Source organism: Erithacus rubecula (assembly GCF_903797595.1).
Source record: "Erithacus rubecula genome assembly, chromosome: 6".
NCBI lineage: Eukaryota > Metazoa > Chordata > Aves > Passeriformes > Muscicapidae > Erithacus > Erithacus rubecula.
In genome coordinates this window covers 50,689,530-50,703,900 of record NC_136688.1, presented here as the reverse complement: position 1 = coordinate 50,703,900, position 14,371 = coordinate 50,689,530, and the positions used below count along the sequence as shown (strand labels likewise).

At 41.0% G+C, this 14,371-nt stretch overlaps 1 protein-coding gene across 15 annotated transcripts in view; it reads right to left on the bottom strand.

The window, feature by feature from the left end:
- Positions 1–1,467: 1,467 nt before the first annotated feature.
- The window catches only part of TRAF3 (TNF receptor associated factor 3), a 69,594-nt gene continuing 56,690 nt past the window's right edge, over positions 1,468–14,371 (bottom strand). For all 15 annotated transcript variants that reach the window (XM_079309484.1, XM_079309487.1, XM_079309477.1 and 12 more), the window contains 2 exons: positions 10,460–10,634; positions 1,468–9,276 (listed from right to left, as the gene is read on the bottom strand). In XM_079309484.1, coding sequence (XP_079165610.1) covers positions 8,705–9,276; positions 10,460–10,634 — 747 coding nt within the window. In that variant the 3' untranslated portion in view covers positions 1,468–8,704. The remainder of the gene's footprint in view (positions 9,277–10,459; positions 10,635–14,371) is intronic.

Genomic DNA, 14,371 nt, shown 5'->3' with positions numbered 1-14,371 from the left:
CTGGCTCTTGGTGCTCCAGAGCTGGCACTCTGCTCGTGTCACCTTAAGTGCCAGATGGCCCACTGGGGAAAAGCACCCCACGAAGCTCACAGTCACCTTCTGGGACCTGGCATGAAGGAGAAACCTTTTGTAAAGCCCCACTGGAGCCAGGAAAGGCACCACCTGTCATTTCAATCAGGATTCTTTGCTGGGGGAGGAGTAGCAGGGAGGCAGGAGAGAATTAGTGTTTGCCTTCACGTTTAAAACAATTTGTTTCCTCTCTGCTTATCCTGCTGCTCTGTAATGATGGAAGTGTCACATCTGAGCAGCACCAAGCTCCCCAATTTGGAAGGAGGAGTCTCTGCTGGAAGGTAACCCACTTCATTAAGATGAGGAACTCCCCAGCCCTCCACACTCCACAGCAGAGATGTGGAGAGTTTCGGCAGCACAGCCTCAAGTGCCAGCGCTGGGAGTGTGAGTGGAAAGGCTGATGAGCAGGGCAGAGTCACATACAGTGACTGCTTCCAGCAGCAAGGGGAACATCCACATCACCTCAGCACATCCTGCACCCGTGAGGATGGCACCTCTCACCACCCTCCCCATGCTCACCTGCCTGCCTCTGCCATCCCCATGGCATCAGAGAAGGCTGGCCAGCACTTTCAGAGTGCCTGCTCCCAACACCGGCGTGGGCTGGCCAGGTCCTTCTCACATTGTCACATTGTCACATTCCAGTGCCAGCACCGCCGGTGGCTTTTGCCAACACTGCAGGTTTGTGTGTGAGCACAGGCAGGACATTCCTGCATTGCTAAAGTCAGTACTACCCCTGCAGCCATGGGAAGGAAGGGAAACTGCAACCTCAGTGAGAGAGGGGTGGGAGGGACAGCAGGGAAGAAACAACAGTGTTGTGCCCAGTAAAAGCTGCACGCTTTGTTCAACAGCCCGAGGGATCAGGGTTTGCATCTCTAGGCTGAATCTGAAACGTGGTGGAAATGCTATTGCTCCACACATTCCAGAACTGCCAGGTGTTTTTACAGACTGCATCATGTTCTGTGATTTCAAGCACACACCTGGCATGCAGTTCTGAGCAGAGAAGAGTCACTGATGACACAAGAGAAGAAAAAAATAAGAGATCTACATCTTTAGAGATTCAAGCTATGCTTCAACTCTCTCACACCTCTTTGGGAAAGCACTGTACCACAAAAGCCATTCCATTTATTTCTACTCTGTCTGCACCAGGGCTCTCAACTCTGATGTTAGGATGAACACCATCACCTGGATCATTCCAGCAGAGTTAGCACATAGAAAACAGGAGTCTGACAGAAGTTATGGCAAGTTACCTGTGCAGAGGATGGGAAATGCCACAGCAAAGCTCTATCAGGTGTGTGAGCACAAAGCACAGAACAGCCATGCACTGAGCTCACACAGGAGGAAGGATGTACCCTGGCCATCTGCAAGTCAACAGCAGTCATTCAAATTCAACACACCAGGTTTTTGTAAAAAATATGATTTCCTACTTATTTATTTTTCCTTTAATAACACAGTTTAGCATTTCAGAGTTCAGCATTCTACACTCTTACACACTGTCCTTGTTTATTAGCATTTAAACACAAAAAGACATAGCAAGACCTCCAAACACAAATAAATACAAGAACACAATATACAGTAAACTGAAATACAACATATAATAATGCTATTGGGAAATTAAGACATGTTGCTAATTCCTTTTTTTTATTATTATTATTTTAACAACATGGTTATTGCTGAGCAATAAATTATACATTTTAAAATTGTTTTTCCCCCCTAAAAGAAAAGGACAAGAACCACTGGTTACCAGATCACTTGCACTGTATCCTTACAGCTATTGATAATTAAGACAGGCAGAATATACACAATCAAATGAGGCTGGCCTTCTTTGGTCTTTGTTTTTGATCATAAAACTGAACACAAGTGTACCGTTCACTGAAGAGTATGAGATTAAAGAAATGGATACACAAGTTTCAAACACATTAATTTGTACATTATTCTCAATCACTGATGTCTTTTCCATAGTTCTCACAGAATTTCTTGGAAACAAATGTCAGCTTTAGTTTTCCCAATTATTATGTTGTTCCATGCATCTTAAAGGTTATCCTACTTGTCTAAGAGAAATGGACCTACATTGAGCCCATCATCTCCTAATGGGGTATTTTCCACAGCTCTCTAGTCACCACTAATTCATTGGAGTTTTATACCTTGTAGAAAAAATCCTGAACTTCCCCATTTTTTTTTTCTATAAATCTGAAAAAAAAAATAAAAAAAAAGAAGTATTAACTGAACAACAGCTATAAGAAAAACCAAACAGGTGGATTACACGATGCATCAGCAACGATGGAAGCTTGTACCTTCCCATTCCACAAGTACAGATTACACAACTCTCTGCCAGTGACGCAGGTCATAGTTGGAAGATGTGTCCTTTCAGGTGCGAGCTGTATTCAAATCCAAAGCTCGGAACACTATGCAAGAAAATGACCTTTACGAATGATAATGCTGGTTTATCTCGGTAACCCTTAGACAGAGTCAAATTTTATCACCACGCATCGCACTGCCAGCAATGGAGCGTGTGAACACCGGCATCGCTAAGAAGTTAAAAAGTCCTTGCAGAACTGGCAACCAAATTAAAAGCTTAGTTCCAAAGGACCAAAAACACAAACACCACATAGAGACAACAAACCCTTCCCTGAATGGGTAGGTTAGTAAGCCACAGAGTTGGGATCCAGATTTGAATTCCACATCAAGTCTGGGATGTTTGAATCCAGGGTTTTGGTTCAGGTGCTTCTCTGTGAAATTCAGATCTTATTTGAACCCTAAGGAACTAATCCTAACTTGGAGGGAAAATAATGAAGAGACACAGCCGAGTATCTACACTGACATCGTGAAATGGAAGACAGAAGCTGCAGTCTTATTAGAAGAGAAACAGGAATAGTCAGATCCCTTACGTGTTGTATAACTCTACCCTTCTAAATCTTAAGAGGATGTCCCTGAATCAGCAGTCCAAAGTTTTCCACAACCTTCCTATCTGGTGCTTCTCTGCAAAACGCCTGGATTAAGAGTCAAGAAAGAACAATTAAGCCCTCCACATTTTGATTTACAGAAAAAGGGAGAAAGCCCCACAAGAAAGAAATGGTCAGTCACACTGACTGGTAGAACAAAGATGAACGCACTTCACTGTACAATGGTATTCTCCCTCCTTAGTAAAGAGGAGCATCAAACAAGACTGGTTTTGTTGGATGAGGCTGAACAAACAGAGCAGGACACACGTTTGCTGCTGTTACTCACACTGATGCTGTGCTGGCCTTCACTGCACAAGTCTGGGCCACCACGCGTGTGCAACCCCAAATCACGACAGCTTGAAAGTTTAATTCTAGCCCTTACTGTCCTGATGTGGGTCTTCAGGGTATGTCAACATATTTTCCAGTTCCTTTAAGGGACTAATGTGTTAAAAGAGTAAAACCTCATGATTCAGAGATAACACTAGGGAACTGAAACCTTTCGTTCAGTCCCAGCTCCAGGAGATTCCTTTTGTGACTCTGGGCAAACCACATCTTATCCTTGATTTCCTTGTTCCAAAAAAGAGGAATAGCACTTGCTATACAATGTACACAGTATTAAAACCTATTCTCAGATTAAACTACCAAACCAATCATTTTTATTGCAGCAGCTTTGACTTCTAGGTCAACCAGAATATCAAGGTATTGAACCGAATAGGACAGGAATTCCAGAGAAGAGGTCCAGATGCTTGTTATAATTTTTTGTTCCAAAGTAGAGGAAATAATTTGCAATCAAAACGTTGCCCATCACTATAGTTGTTTAAAATACAGGAATCTCCGAATTATCAAAGCATGAGGAAGAACATGTGTCCTAAATTACAATTCAAAGTCTTCAGAAAAGCTAAACAAAGTGTTTGCTACATACAGGTCTTCAAACCTGAAAGATATGAACCAAAGTTTGCCCTTAGCCAAGATCCTCCCTTAGCAGCAGCAAGTTATATTTGCACCAATTGATCAAGTGTAACTTGGAGGAAAGGGTTTTGTTTCATCACTTCTACATAAAGAAAAGACTTTGCATATTTATGTGCATGCATGTCTGTGTGCACATGTATGTACCAACACACATACAAGTAATTTACAGAGCAAAATCTAAGAGATTAGGTATGCAACCCAAGAATTTCCCCCCTCACCTATCTGTATATTTGCATAGTTAAATCATATCAAAGGCATCAATACTGCAGTCACATTTTTCACTCTTCTGCAGTGCAGGCAACTTTCCTTGTCACTCCTACACACTTCTCTGTCTTGGACCAAAGAGCACCAGTGCTTTAAAAACTAAACAAAATATCAACAGATACCCTGCACTGTTGGTGAAATGCCTATCCCAGGTGATGGAATACAGATACAAATAGGTGGTAGCTTTTAAACTCCATCTCAGCAAGCCAAAATCGTGGCAAGCTGAGGAAACAGAAGCGATACAAGCACAACCTAACATTCATGGGTTCAACACTTAAATCCCAGCTAACACAAATCTCTATCACACCTTTGCATTTGAGAAATTCACCAGGCACAGAAACAGGCACATATCTTCATTTTTCCTTTTCCAAGTAGAAAATATCATGAGAAAAGGAAATAAACTGCATTTCATGGTTTTTTTCATATTTTAAAAAATCTAGCGTGTTTTTTCCATCAAAAGTATGCCACCCACTATTCCCTTTTCCTATTGCACATTCTTTTTGTGAAGAGCAACATTTACAGTACAAGGCTGAAATCAACATCGCATATTGTAAGTCAGCAGTTGAAGGTGTACCGTGTAGACAGTAACTGAAACAAGACCCCAATTAATTAGCTCAGACAAGCAATGCAGACATGGTCATGCATCATAATTGCAGGTTGGTCTTTAAACACCCAAATAGTTTCATCCTGTTTAGGATTCAAGACTTTCTAGGTAACAGGTGCACTCACTCTGTGCTGAAGAGTATTCACAAAGGGCAAAATCCAGATAGTCACACACTGGAATCTCCCTAGAGGAAGTGGAAACGGAAGAGGCTTGTAAGAGAAGAGGCTTGTCACTTGGAGCATCACCGTGAAGAAAGAACACCAGTAAGAGACTTCAGCTGTGTGCTGCTAAGAATTACTAAGTAGAGGACAATATGTTTCCACTGAACAAACTCTGTTCAAAGTGATGCAAGCACTCTGGGACCCCCTTGCACTAGTGGCACCCCCCAGGAGTTTGCCAGGGTTCAGGAGTATACCTGGGGGCAGGGTGTTGTCCCATGAATCACTTTGAACAGACAGGCCCTAGAAAACTTCGGATATCTCAGTCAGGAGCAAAGAGAAAAAGGATAAAGGGCATTTCAGCGATGAGAGAAACAGTTAAATAACTTAAAAGTATTGAGTAAAGCACCAGGTATCTTTTCCTTTCAACTCAGAGAATATACAGTGGCCTTGTTTTCACAAAATGCTACATACTCCTTGCTGGAAAGCAGAGGAAACCGATTTCTATGTACACAGTAAGAGCTCTACAGAGATGGCCTGTGAGCTCTGCGGAGAAAGGGGTGGTACAGTCAAGGCTTCGGGTATTCCACAGCAGGCGGTGTCTACATTGGTGTAGCAAGATCCTGGATTTCACAGTACGCAGGGTTGGCAAACTGGAAATTCTCTGGCAGCTTCATGTAGTTTTAAAAAATAAGTGCAGTAGGCCTCTGTTTTATTAACTGTGATAAAAAGCACATATGCAAAAATATTTTTATATCGATAGCACATTACTGCATTATAAAAGCTGCCCAAGTGAAGCTGAAGATTCTGGCAGCTGGTGCTTTTGGCACTTGGGAGATGTGGAAAGCAGCATAGAGATCTGTGAAATACAACAGTGACTGATGTTTCTGCTACAGTGATCGGCATTTAGATAGTTAGCAGTGTTCATATTTAAACTTCTCTGTGAAGTTTCTGAGTCAATATCCCACCAAGACGAGATATTCAGATCTCTTAAAGCTACTAGTTTAGGCTGTGTGCAGACTCAGGAAGACTTCCCTATTGGTTTACACATTCACATGTTTCAAAGTCCTCTTTCAATCACCAAGGCTGGAAATGCTTTTTTTTCCTCCTCTTTTAAAGAGCTTGGATTTAGAAGCGCAATTCTGTCACAGAAGTTGGAAACTGTAGTCACAAATCTGCAGAATATGCTGGGCCCTGCTTATACTCAAAATCTCCTCCAAGTCCCAGATTGAAACAGGATATAAAGTGTTTTGAGATGGCCAAACGGTTTCATTTAATTTTACAAGACATGCATTAGCAATGGGAGGAGAGTCCTTTGGACATTTCCACTTGGGAATCCTGTCTTCAGTAAAATTCTGTGATGCACAAACACAAAAGCTCAGCTGCCTACATTCACAATTATTAAAATGACACAAGTCGAGCGAACCTTCGCCCTAAAGCGTAAGTGATGGGTTTACTTATGCAGCCTGCATAAAACTGCAAGTGCCATACAATTATATCTAGAGATATAGATGCAGGTATATCTATAGATATTTGTCTCTTGTGCAGAACATCCTCCTTCCATGCTAGAAATGAAATGCTAGCACGTGCCTCCATATTTGAGCTTGCACCTGTTGACAGCCACGTACCATAGAGGAGTACAGTACCCGGACAATGGAAGGCAAGAAAAGGAAGACAAGGTGCTACTGACAGTCAGGACTATCAGCAGCAGGCAGTATTCTAGCAGGTGCCTGGAAAACCCATGAAGACCACTTAGCATGCATTGTATATCCATAAATACTTCTTGCAGGCACTGTGTGTGAAGGCACAGCCAAAAAAGACAACGGCAAAGACAAGCTGAAATACAAAGGCATGAATTCAACTGCACCTTAGACAAAAATTGTGACTATGCCTCAAAAAAGCAGAAAATTGATACAGCCTGACATTAAAGACTGAGATGCAATAGTTTGTTTCAAGCCCATGAAGGCTGGAAACACAGTGGTGCAAGCCTGCTCTGCTTAAGCAGGATTTTAAAGAGCACCACAGTCAGGCTGTGTCTCTGGACTTGCTTGTCACAGGCTATTAAATAGAAGCAGATGAACACAGCAGGTTGCAGTCAGCATGTTTCAGGGCTAGCAAATGCTTTCCACTACAGTTCAGGCTGTTACAAGAAAGAAGCCCATGCATTCCCCATTAGGATGCTTGTCTGCTGCGAGAAGCTGCCACGAGCATCCATATTCACAGCCCCAGAGTTCTCAGATGGATTCGTTTCAAGTGATGCCACCTTACAGCCACAGGCATTAGAGGAAAAATGTTGCCTGCCTTCACAGTGGCCATGGAGACTGTCTAGTCCAAGCTCCATAGGAGCACTGAGCATAACGTTTTTGGCACCTCAATAGGATGGATTCCACCATGGCCAAGTCATAGAAGCTGCAGAAGCCAAAGGAGTGGGCTTTGGCTTCTGTTTTGTACATTGCAAGGTACCTAAGGGCTCTGAAGACAAGGCTAAACATTATGCCTGAAGTCCAATCAAACTACCATTTCAGATATCAGAATTAATCTGAATAAAAAGCTATGGTTTATAAGCAGCACAGCACATCTAAGGCACATGTATGCATGCAAGCCACCATCACTGTATTAAGACATTGCTGGTTTGTCTTGAAGCAATGGCTGCTAGTACAGAACAAACATAGAGGCTTTTTTCAGCACTAATCCTCCTCCCCAATACTGAAAATACTATATACTGCTGACAGCATAATGTGCAACATATATAGCTTGATTGGAAAGCATGGGGCAGAACTTTAAAAAATGTACAGGATTCCGTTTAGAACTCCAAAGTTCAACAAATGCCCTATTTTAGGGTGAAAACAATTATAAATCTGATAATGATGCACAGCATCCATGAGTGATTTTTCCTTAATTTTGAAATAGTGTCATTAACTACGACATATATTGTAGGTTTACATTTCTAAAGAGAAATAACAGAATTGAATAGTTTTTTTTTCCTATCACAAGTGATAACCAGTGTTTGATATCTTCTATTTTTTCTTCCAAGAAATATCAGTCTATCAACAGTTTTAAAATAAAATGTTTTCTGTAACAATAGAACTTTAAATAAAAATATGATTTTGATTCAGATACTTTTGAGAAGACATGGATACTTTTCCAAGATCTTCTGACAAAGTAATTATTAAAACAGAGACCAGATGAGGCCTTAAAAAGACAATATACTATATTTCAGACAAGATTGCACCTCAGTTTTTCAAAGAATATCATAATTGCAACATTACTTCATCTTCTTTTAACATGCTGACAATTTCCAGCTAGCCCACGTGTGAAGGGTTTTTCTTGTATTCTAGCTTAAAAGAAATAAAAGTCAGTAATTGATTCAGCACATACTGTATATGTCTTTTCACCTCCAATTGACTAGATCATTAATAAGTTAAAAAAAATCCTCTCTGACCATAATCACTATCCTGATGAGGGATAAGTGATTCTTCAGAGCTCAAGTGTTGCTAGTTCTATTAAAAAATATACCATGGTATGATTTCTTAATGTGTTGCTACTTTCGCAATTGGACCCTATGCAGTTATGCCTTCAAACTCTTCCATCTGTTCCACAAGGTGGTTTCTGTGAGCTTTAGGACCTCTGATTGAAGACAAACTGATATAAAACCCCCAAACGGAGTTGCCTTCTGTTTAATCCGCCTCCCCCAGTGTATGTCAGGGGTCTGGTAGATCCGATGTATCCACTATGACTTTAATAAAAATAGTATCATCTTTAATATACGTTCCATTCTCTAGAACAGTTTGAGCCACAAAGACTGGGCAGCCAGACGCAATGTTCATTTCTCCAGTTGGCTTCTTGAAACTGCTGCTGTTTGGGTCTGGCTTGAAAGCATCTCCCAAGTGGCGTCGAGACGGTCCCTGATCCATGAGCATGAGAGTCACTTTCTGCTTGAAGGGCCAAGGAAGCAAAGCATCGTATTCTCCACGCATTATGACAAAAAACAGAGACAAGTGCGTCCCCTTTCCCATGCCATCTCCGTTCAGGTAGACTCTGGCACACATCTTGTAGCCAAAGTATCCAGTATAGAAGGGTTGGCTGTACAGGGACAGAGTCTTCCCCATGACTGCTTCCTGCTTCCGCCGTTTGTAGTCGCGGATTTTCCAGATCAGCACTCCGTTGTAGCTGGCAGTTTCCAGAACCTGGAAGCGGAGGTCCATGTCAGCCAGCCGGATGTCGTGCACGCTCAGCATCTGGTCGTGCCTGCTCAGCTGGGTCTCCAGCAGGCCTGCCACAAACACAAAGGATGAGTGAGAAACCTGCTGCTTACGAGAGACTGAAAATCAATCACCAGTGCTGCTACTGTGTATGGAAACGCTTTCCTCCTCCAGAACCCGAGCGCATCTGGTCACTGATGAAGCAATTTCTACAGGCTCCAATTTGCTGGCTGGTGTCTAGGTTAGCTGGGAGTTTTACAAACATGGGTGTTATTTGTACAAGCAGTAAAAGTCAAATATTCAAATCATCTAACAGATTTTTCCTGGTCACTAAACAGCATAACCAGAGGCTTCCATTTTTCAAAAGGAGACTCGGTAGCATTATCTGCAGATTGCTATTTAGCAGGCAAGACCTTGGAAATAGTTATATATCCTATGTAATCCCTCTGAAATTCAGAAGCATCCCTGATCACCCAAAAAATTCTTTTTATAGACACTATTTGTCTCAGAAGCACAGTGCTGTTACAATGTCTAAAAAACCCCCAAAAATTAAGCTTAGATCGGCATTATAAGGTTATTTATTTAGTTTGGAGGGAGGACTACATTTTCTGTGTCACCCTTCCCTTTCATGTTACTCTTTTGTTTTGTTACTGGCAAAACTGGCCAACACACAATACTGAGAAGCAGATTAATTCATAAGGCAGGTTTATCTCTATAGGTCTATTTAAATGTTCTGTCACTGTCATTTAAATGCTTGCATATGATCTACACTGTCCTGCTGAATTCCAGTCTTTATGCAGAAGCACAATAACCTTATTCTTAAGCAGATCTGTTTTCTTAGGATCAAATACACCTGTCTAACAGAATCAGGATGGGTAGTTTCAAGTGCATAACCATACTGGTCCATTCACAGGGGAGAAGAGTAGTAAAAAAATGTCAATACACCAATACTATACTTAAAGAAGTTGCTGAAAGCTATTAGCTATCAAAGATCAATTAAGAAACTGCTTATAATGAACTAACAATGCAGTCAAGACAAGAGTCAATAAAGCAAAACAGAAGACAAGAATCAAGCCCAAGAAAAAGCACAGAAGCAATGCCACACCATCAACAAATGAGATACACAACCTCCCACTCAGAAATCAGAAGCATCATCATTACTGATGTTTCCATACAGGAGTCACAGTGGGAGTGCCACTCAGGGGACACTGTTTTCCTCTCCACAGCACCTCAGCCCATTGTGCTTGCACTCACTTGTATTCCGAGCTCCTTGCCCTGCAGTTTTATCAACACTTTCCAGCTCAGTCACTCTGTTCTGGAGGGACTCCACGCTGCTCTTCATGCTGTCAGCCTCCTCCCAGTTCTGCCGGAAGGGACGGATTTCTTTGTCCAGTTCTTTGAGTTTCTCTGCTTGACTGTCTATCACTCGCTTTATAAAATAACAGCAGACCAGTTAAAATAACATCAAGACATTAATTTATGCAAATTAAGCAAAGATTATATGTTGGTAATAGGACTGAATTCCAACATAAACAAGTCTTGCTAACGTCTAATATTTTATAAATAAAAACCCTGCAAATTTAAAGGAATAGCCCAGGTATTTATGAAACACTTAAAAAATATTCAGTGTTGTATAGGTAGAGAACTATCAGAATAAGCCTTATTTTAAAAAAGTCAACTTGTTACTGTGTACCTCCTAAGGTAGTTTGATTTTGTATTTTTTTTAAACCTTTCAATGTAAGAACAATTTTCTGAATGTCTCTATATTGGTATTATGGGCTGCTACTTGTTGGGTTTCATGTGAGGGTACTTAAGCAGCAAAGCATGGGCACAATCTCCTGTGGTGTGGATCAAATGGCTGCCCATGTGCACAGGTTTATATTGGTTTACAGCAAAATAACTTATGCCTCCAGGAAAACATCATTCTTCTTGCACACATGGAACACAAGTACACACATGTGCAAGCTCCCAGCTCACATAAATCAGTCATCACAGCTCAAGTTATTATGTGCCCATAACTGTATCAGAAACCCTCAAGAATGTAAGCAAAAGAACCACCTCTCTCCCCTAAGTACCTTTAAAATTCCCACTCTTACTTCCTAAACTCAATAACCCATGCATTTTGAAGGTATTTTCAGTTGAGTCCCCTTAAGAAAACAAACAAAAAAAATTGCCCAGCTGGTTTTGCAAATATATCACTTAAGAAAGAAATAGACAGAAAGGCCAGTACTCTCTGAAAGAGGGACACTGCAAGCACCTTAGTATATTACAAATATAAAGAACATATTTCTCAGTCTACCTGAAATCTTATGCAAGAAATACACAGCACTTTACATTATCACATCTAATTTTGACTAGCAGGAATTTTAGCCAGAACCCTATAATCACTCGTGAAGTTCAAATGATAACAAAAATATCTGAGAGAAGAAACTACTTTTGCTACCACCTACAGTTAAATTCCAAATCTAACTTTACAGCTTTATAGTTTATCATCATTAAGAGCCAACAAACATAAAAATGGTTTTTCTTTTTTTTCACAAAAATAAAGTGGCAGTTGAGTACAAAACGAGAAAATAAATTAATTTTGCATTTGCCTTCTGGTTAGGCATGTGGATTCAGTGTTTCCCACTGATGGGGAAAACCCTTCTGCCTCATGCAACCTCCATTTCATTTCCCCTTTGAGCCATTTGCTTTTAATCACGTGGTTTCAGTTAGACTGAAAGTCTGTAACCTTTAATTGAAGGTTGTCAATTTGATGAGCCAGCTAGCAAAATCAGGTTCTAGGAGTCCTATTTTTTGTCTCAAAACCACTGAGCAATCTAACATATTTCAGGATTAACTATTTATTTCTATGCTCATGTTTTAAAAGAAGTTATGTAACTCTGACTTCCAGAATTAGGGCTTTGTAAAGGAAAGCTGTGCACTGAATAATAAATGCCAGGGGTATGGGCCCTGTAAATATATGAAGCAGCTTGCCTGAACTTATGAAACATCACCTACCAACACAGTCACACCCTCCCACTGGGGCTGATGGCAATCTGACAAGAGAGCAGGGAAGGGCTCTTAGCCATATGTGTAAGGAACATACCACAGCATGGCCTGAATGCATGTTGTGAGAGCAGAAGCAAAGCATTTGGCCACTAGTTCACAGTTAACATGCAAAAGTAACCCAAAATATGCCCAAGTCTGATATTTTTCCTTTACTCATACCAAACATGAATTCTCCAAGGCAAGGACAGTAACATGGCTGGGGTTTGCACAGTGCCTCACAGCCTGCACCTCTTTGGACTAACACAGCGTCAAACAAAATAAATGATCACATTTTTACGTGAATTGGGGAAGTGCTAAACATGCAGAAGAATTGTAAGCTATTCTTTTGGGAGAAGTTTACCCAAAATTGTTAATTGGGACCCACTTCTCTCCACCAACCTGTTCAACATTCTACTTTTGTGCATGTATAACCAATTCTAGTTTAGCTGCTTCTGCTTCACATTGGCAAATGTGTAGCATTTTTATCTACTGTACCTTGACATAAGAATTCAAGAGATATGAAATAATCAGAAATAAGACTTCTATTTAATTTTTAAAAAGCAGTGGGATCTCTTATCTTTTTACTCTACAGGGAGTCAACCTCCCTCCTGCTGGGAGATACTGATGTACTAAATCTGAATTTAATGCAGCAGTGGAGATTTTTCAGACTAATTATTCCATTAGAAAGCACACAGATGTTTCACACTGTACTCATAAATTTTCAAGTAGATATAAATTTTCTGCATGCGCTTTTCATTCCAGCAACTGACCTCTCTGGATCATTAATCCTGAGTTATGTGCTTGGCAAACCATTGTGAGCTCCTCTTGATGTTGATTTTCTTATGAGGTTTTGTTTAGTATTTCTACCAACTTCCAGAATTTTAGCACTATACTTACTAAAAGAATTTTAGAAAATGTCATGAGGAATTGAAGAGCTGTAATGACCTTTCCTCTGCAACTGATGGGGAGAAACTGAAAAGCTCAAGAACAAACTAGAAAAGGTACTGCTTGACTTGGGAAATAAACCACGTGTCCTTCTCTGAAGGAAGGTATTACTCAGCAAATCATTTTATCTTCATGAGGCCACTGTTTCTTTTGTCCCTCAGTACTTCATGTCCCAACTCCCCCTACAATGTGCTTACTCACATTTCCATATGAAAGACTGGACACTGCATGTGCAAGTTCCTCTGCATGTGGCAGCAGCCAAAAAAGTATCACACACCCTTGGTAAAAACACTTTTCCTAGACACTAATATATATAAAACTGAGAGGAATGTTACATTTGTCTTTACAAACAAACTGTAGATCTGTTGGTAGGTAAAGTTAGCACCTATAGATAAAAGAAACAATGGGTGGGATTACACTGATTGATGAATGGAAAAAGAGATTTGCCTTTACAAACAAACTGTAGGTTTGCTGGTAAATAAAATTGGGTAACAGAAGATGAAAGAAGCAACGGGGAGGGGGAAAACTGAATTCTACAAGAATTAAAAATTAAAGGGAGGGTTATACATTAGAGGGGAATGTCAGGTGTCAGGCGTTCCGGGAAGTCTGTGCCTCTCGAGTACCTCAGCCAATGGGGAAAGAGAGAGGGAAAAGCGGCCGGGAAAATAGGATAAAAAGGGAGGCTGTGTCCTCCAAAAATTTGGGAGATCCCAGGGGAATGCCCCATGGCCTCTCCCTTTATTCGAATAAAGCAAAAAGGACTCCTCTGTCTCCTTTTTGGACATAAACCTCTGGTGTTTGTGGGTTAATTTCCCTTACAAAACTCATCTGAAAACAAAGCATCTCTAGCTGAGGTTCCTGGCAGTGCTCAGACTCCCTTGATGCTTTTACACTGGTTGTGTCAGATGCCTCCCAGTGCAGAGGATGCTCAGTGATGCTGCTGCCACTGCCCAAAAAAGGTCACCTGACTCCAATACTACAACTGTACTAGACATCAGTAGCATCTGTAGGTCTTGGGGGGACTAAGCAAACAGCCCTTGCCCAGACCTGAACTGGTTAGTGCAGATCTGTCAGTGCAGGGCTGCTCAACACAACCCAGGAAAGGAATGGCTCACAAAAAGTAACTCATTCCTTCCACTCCTGGTGGGAAACAGGAAGAGGCTGATCCAGGAAAAAACAAATTGAAGTGTG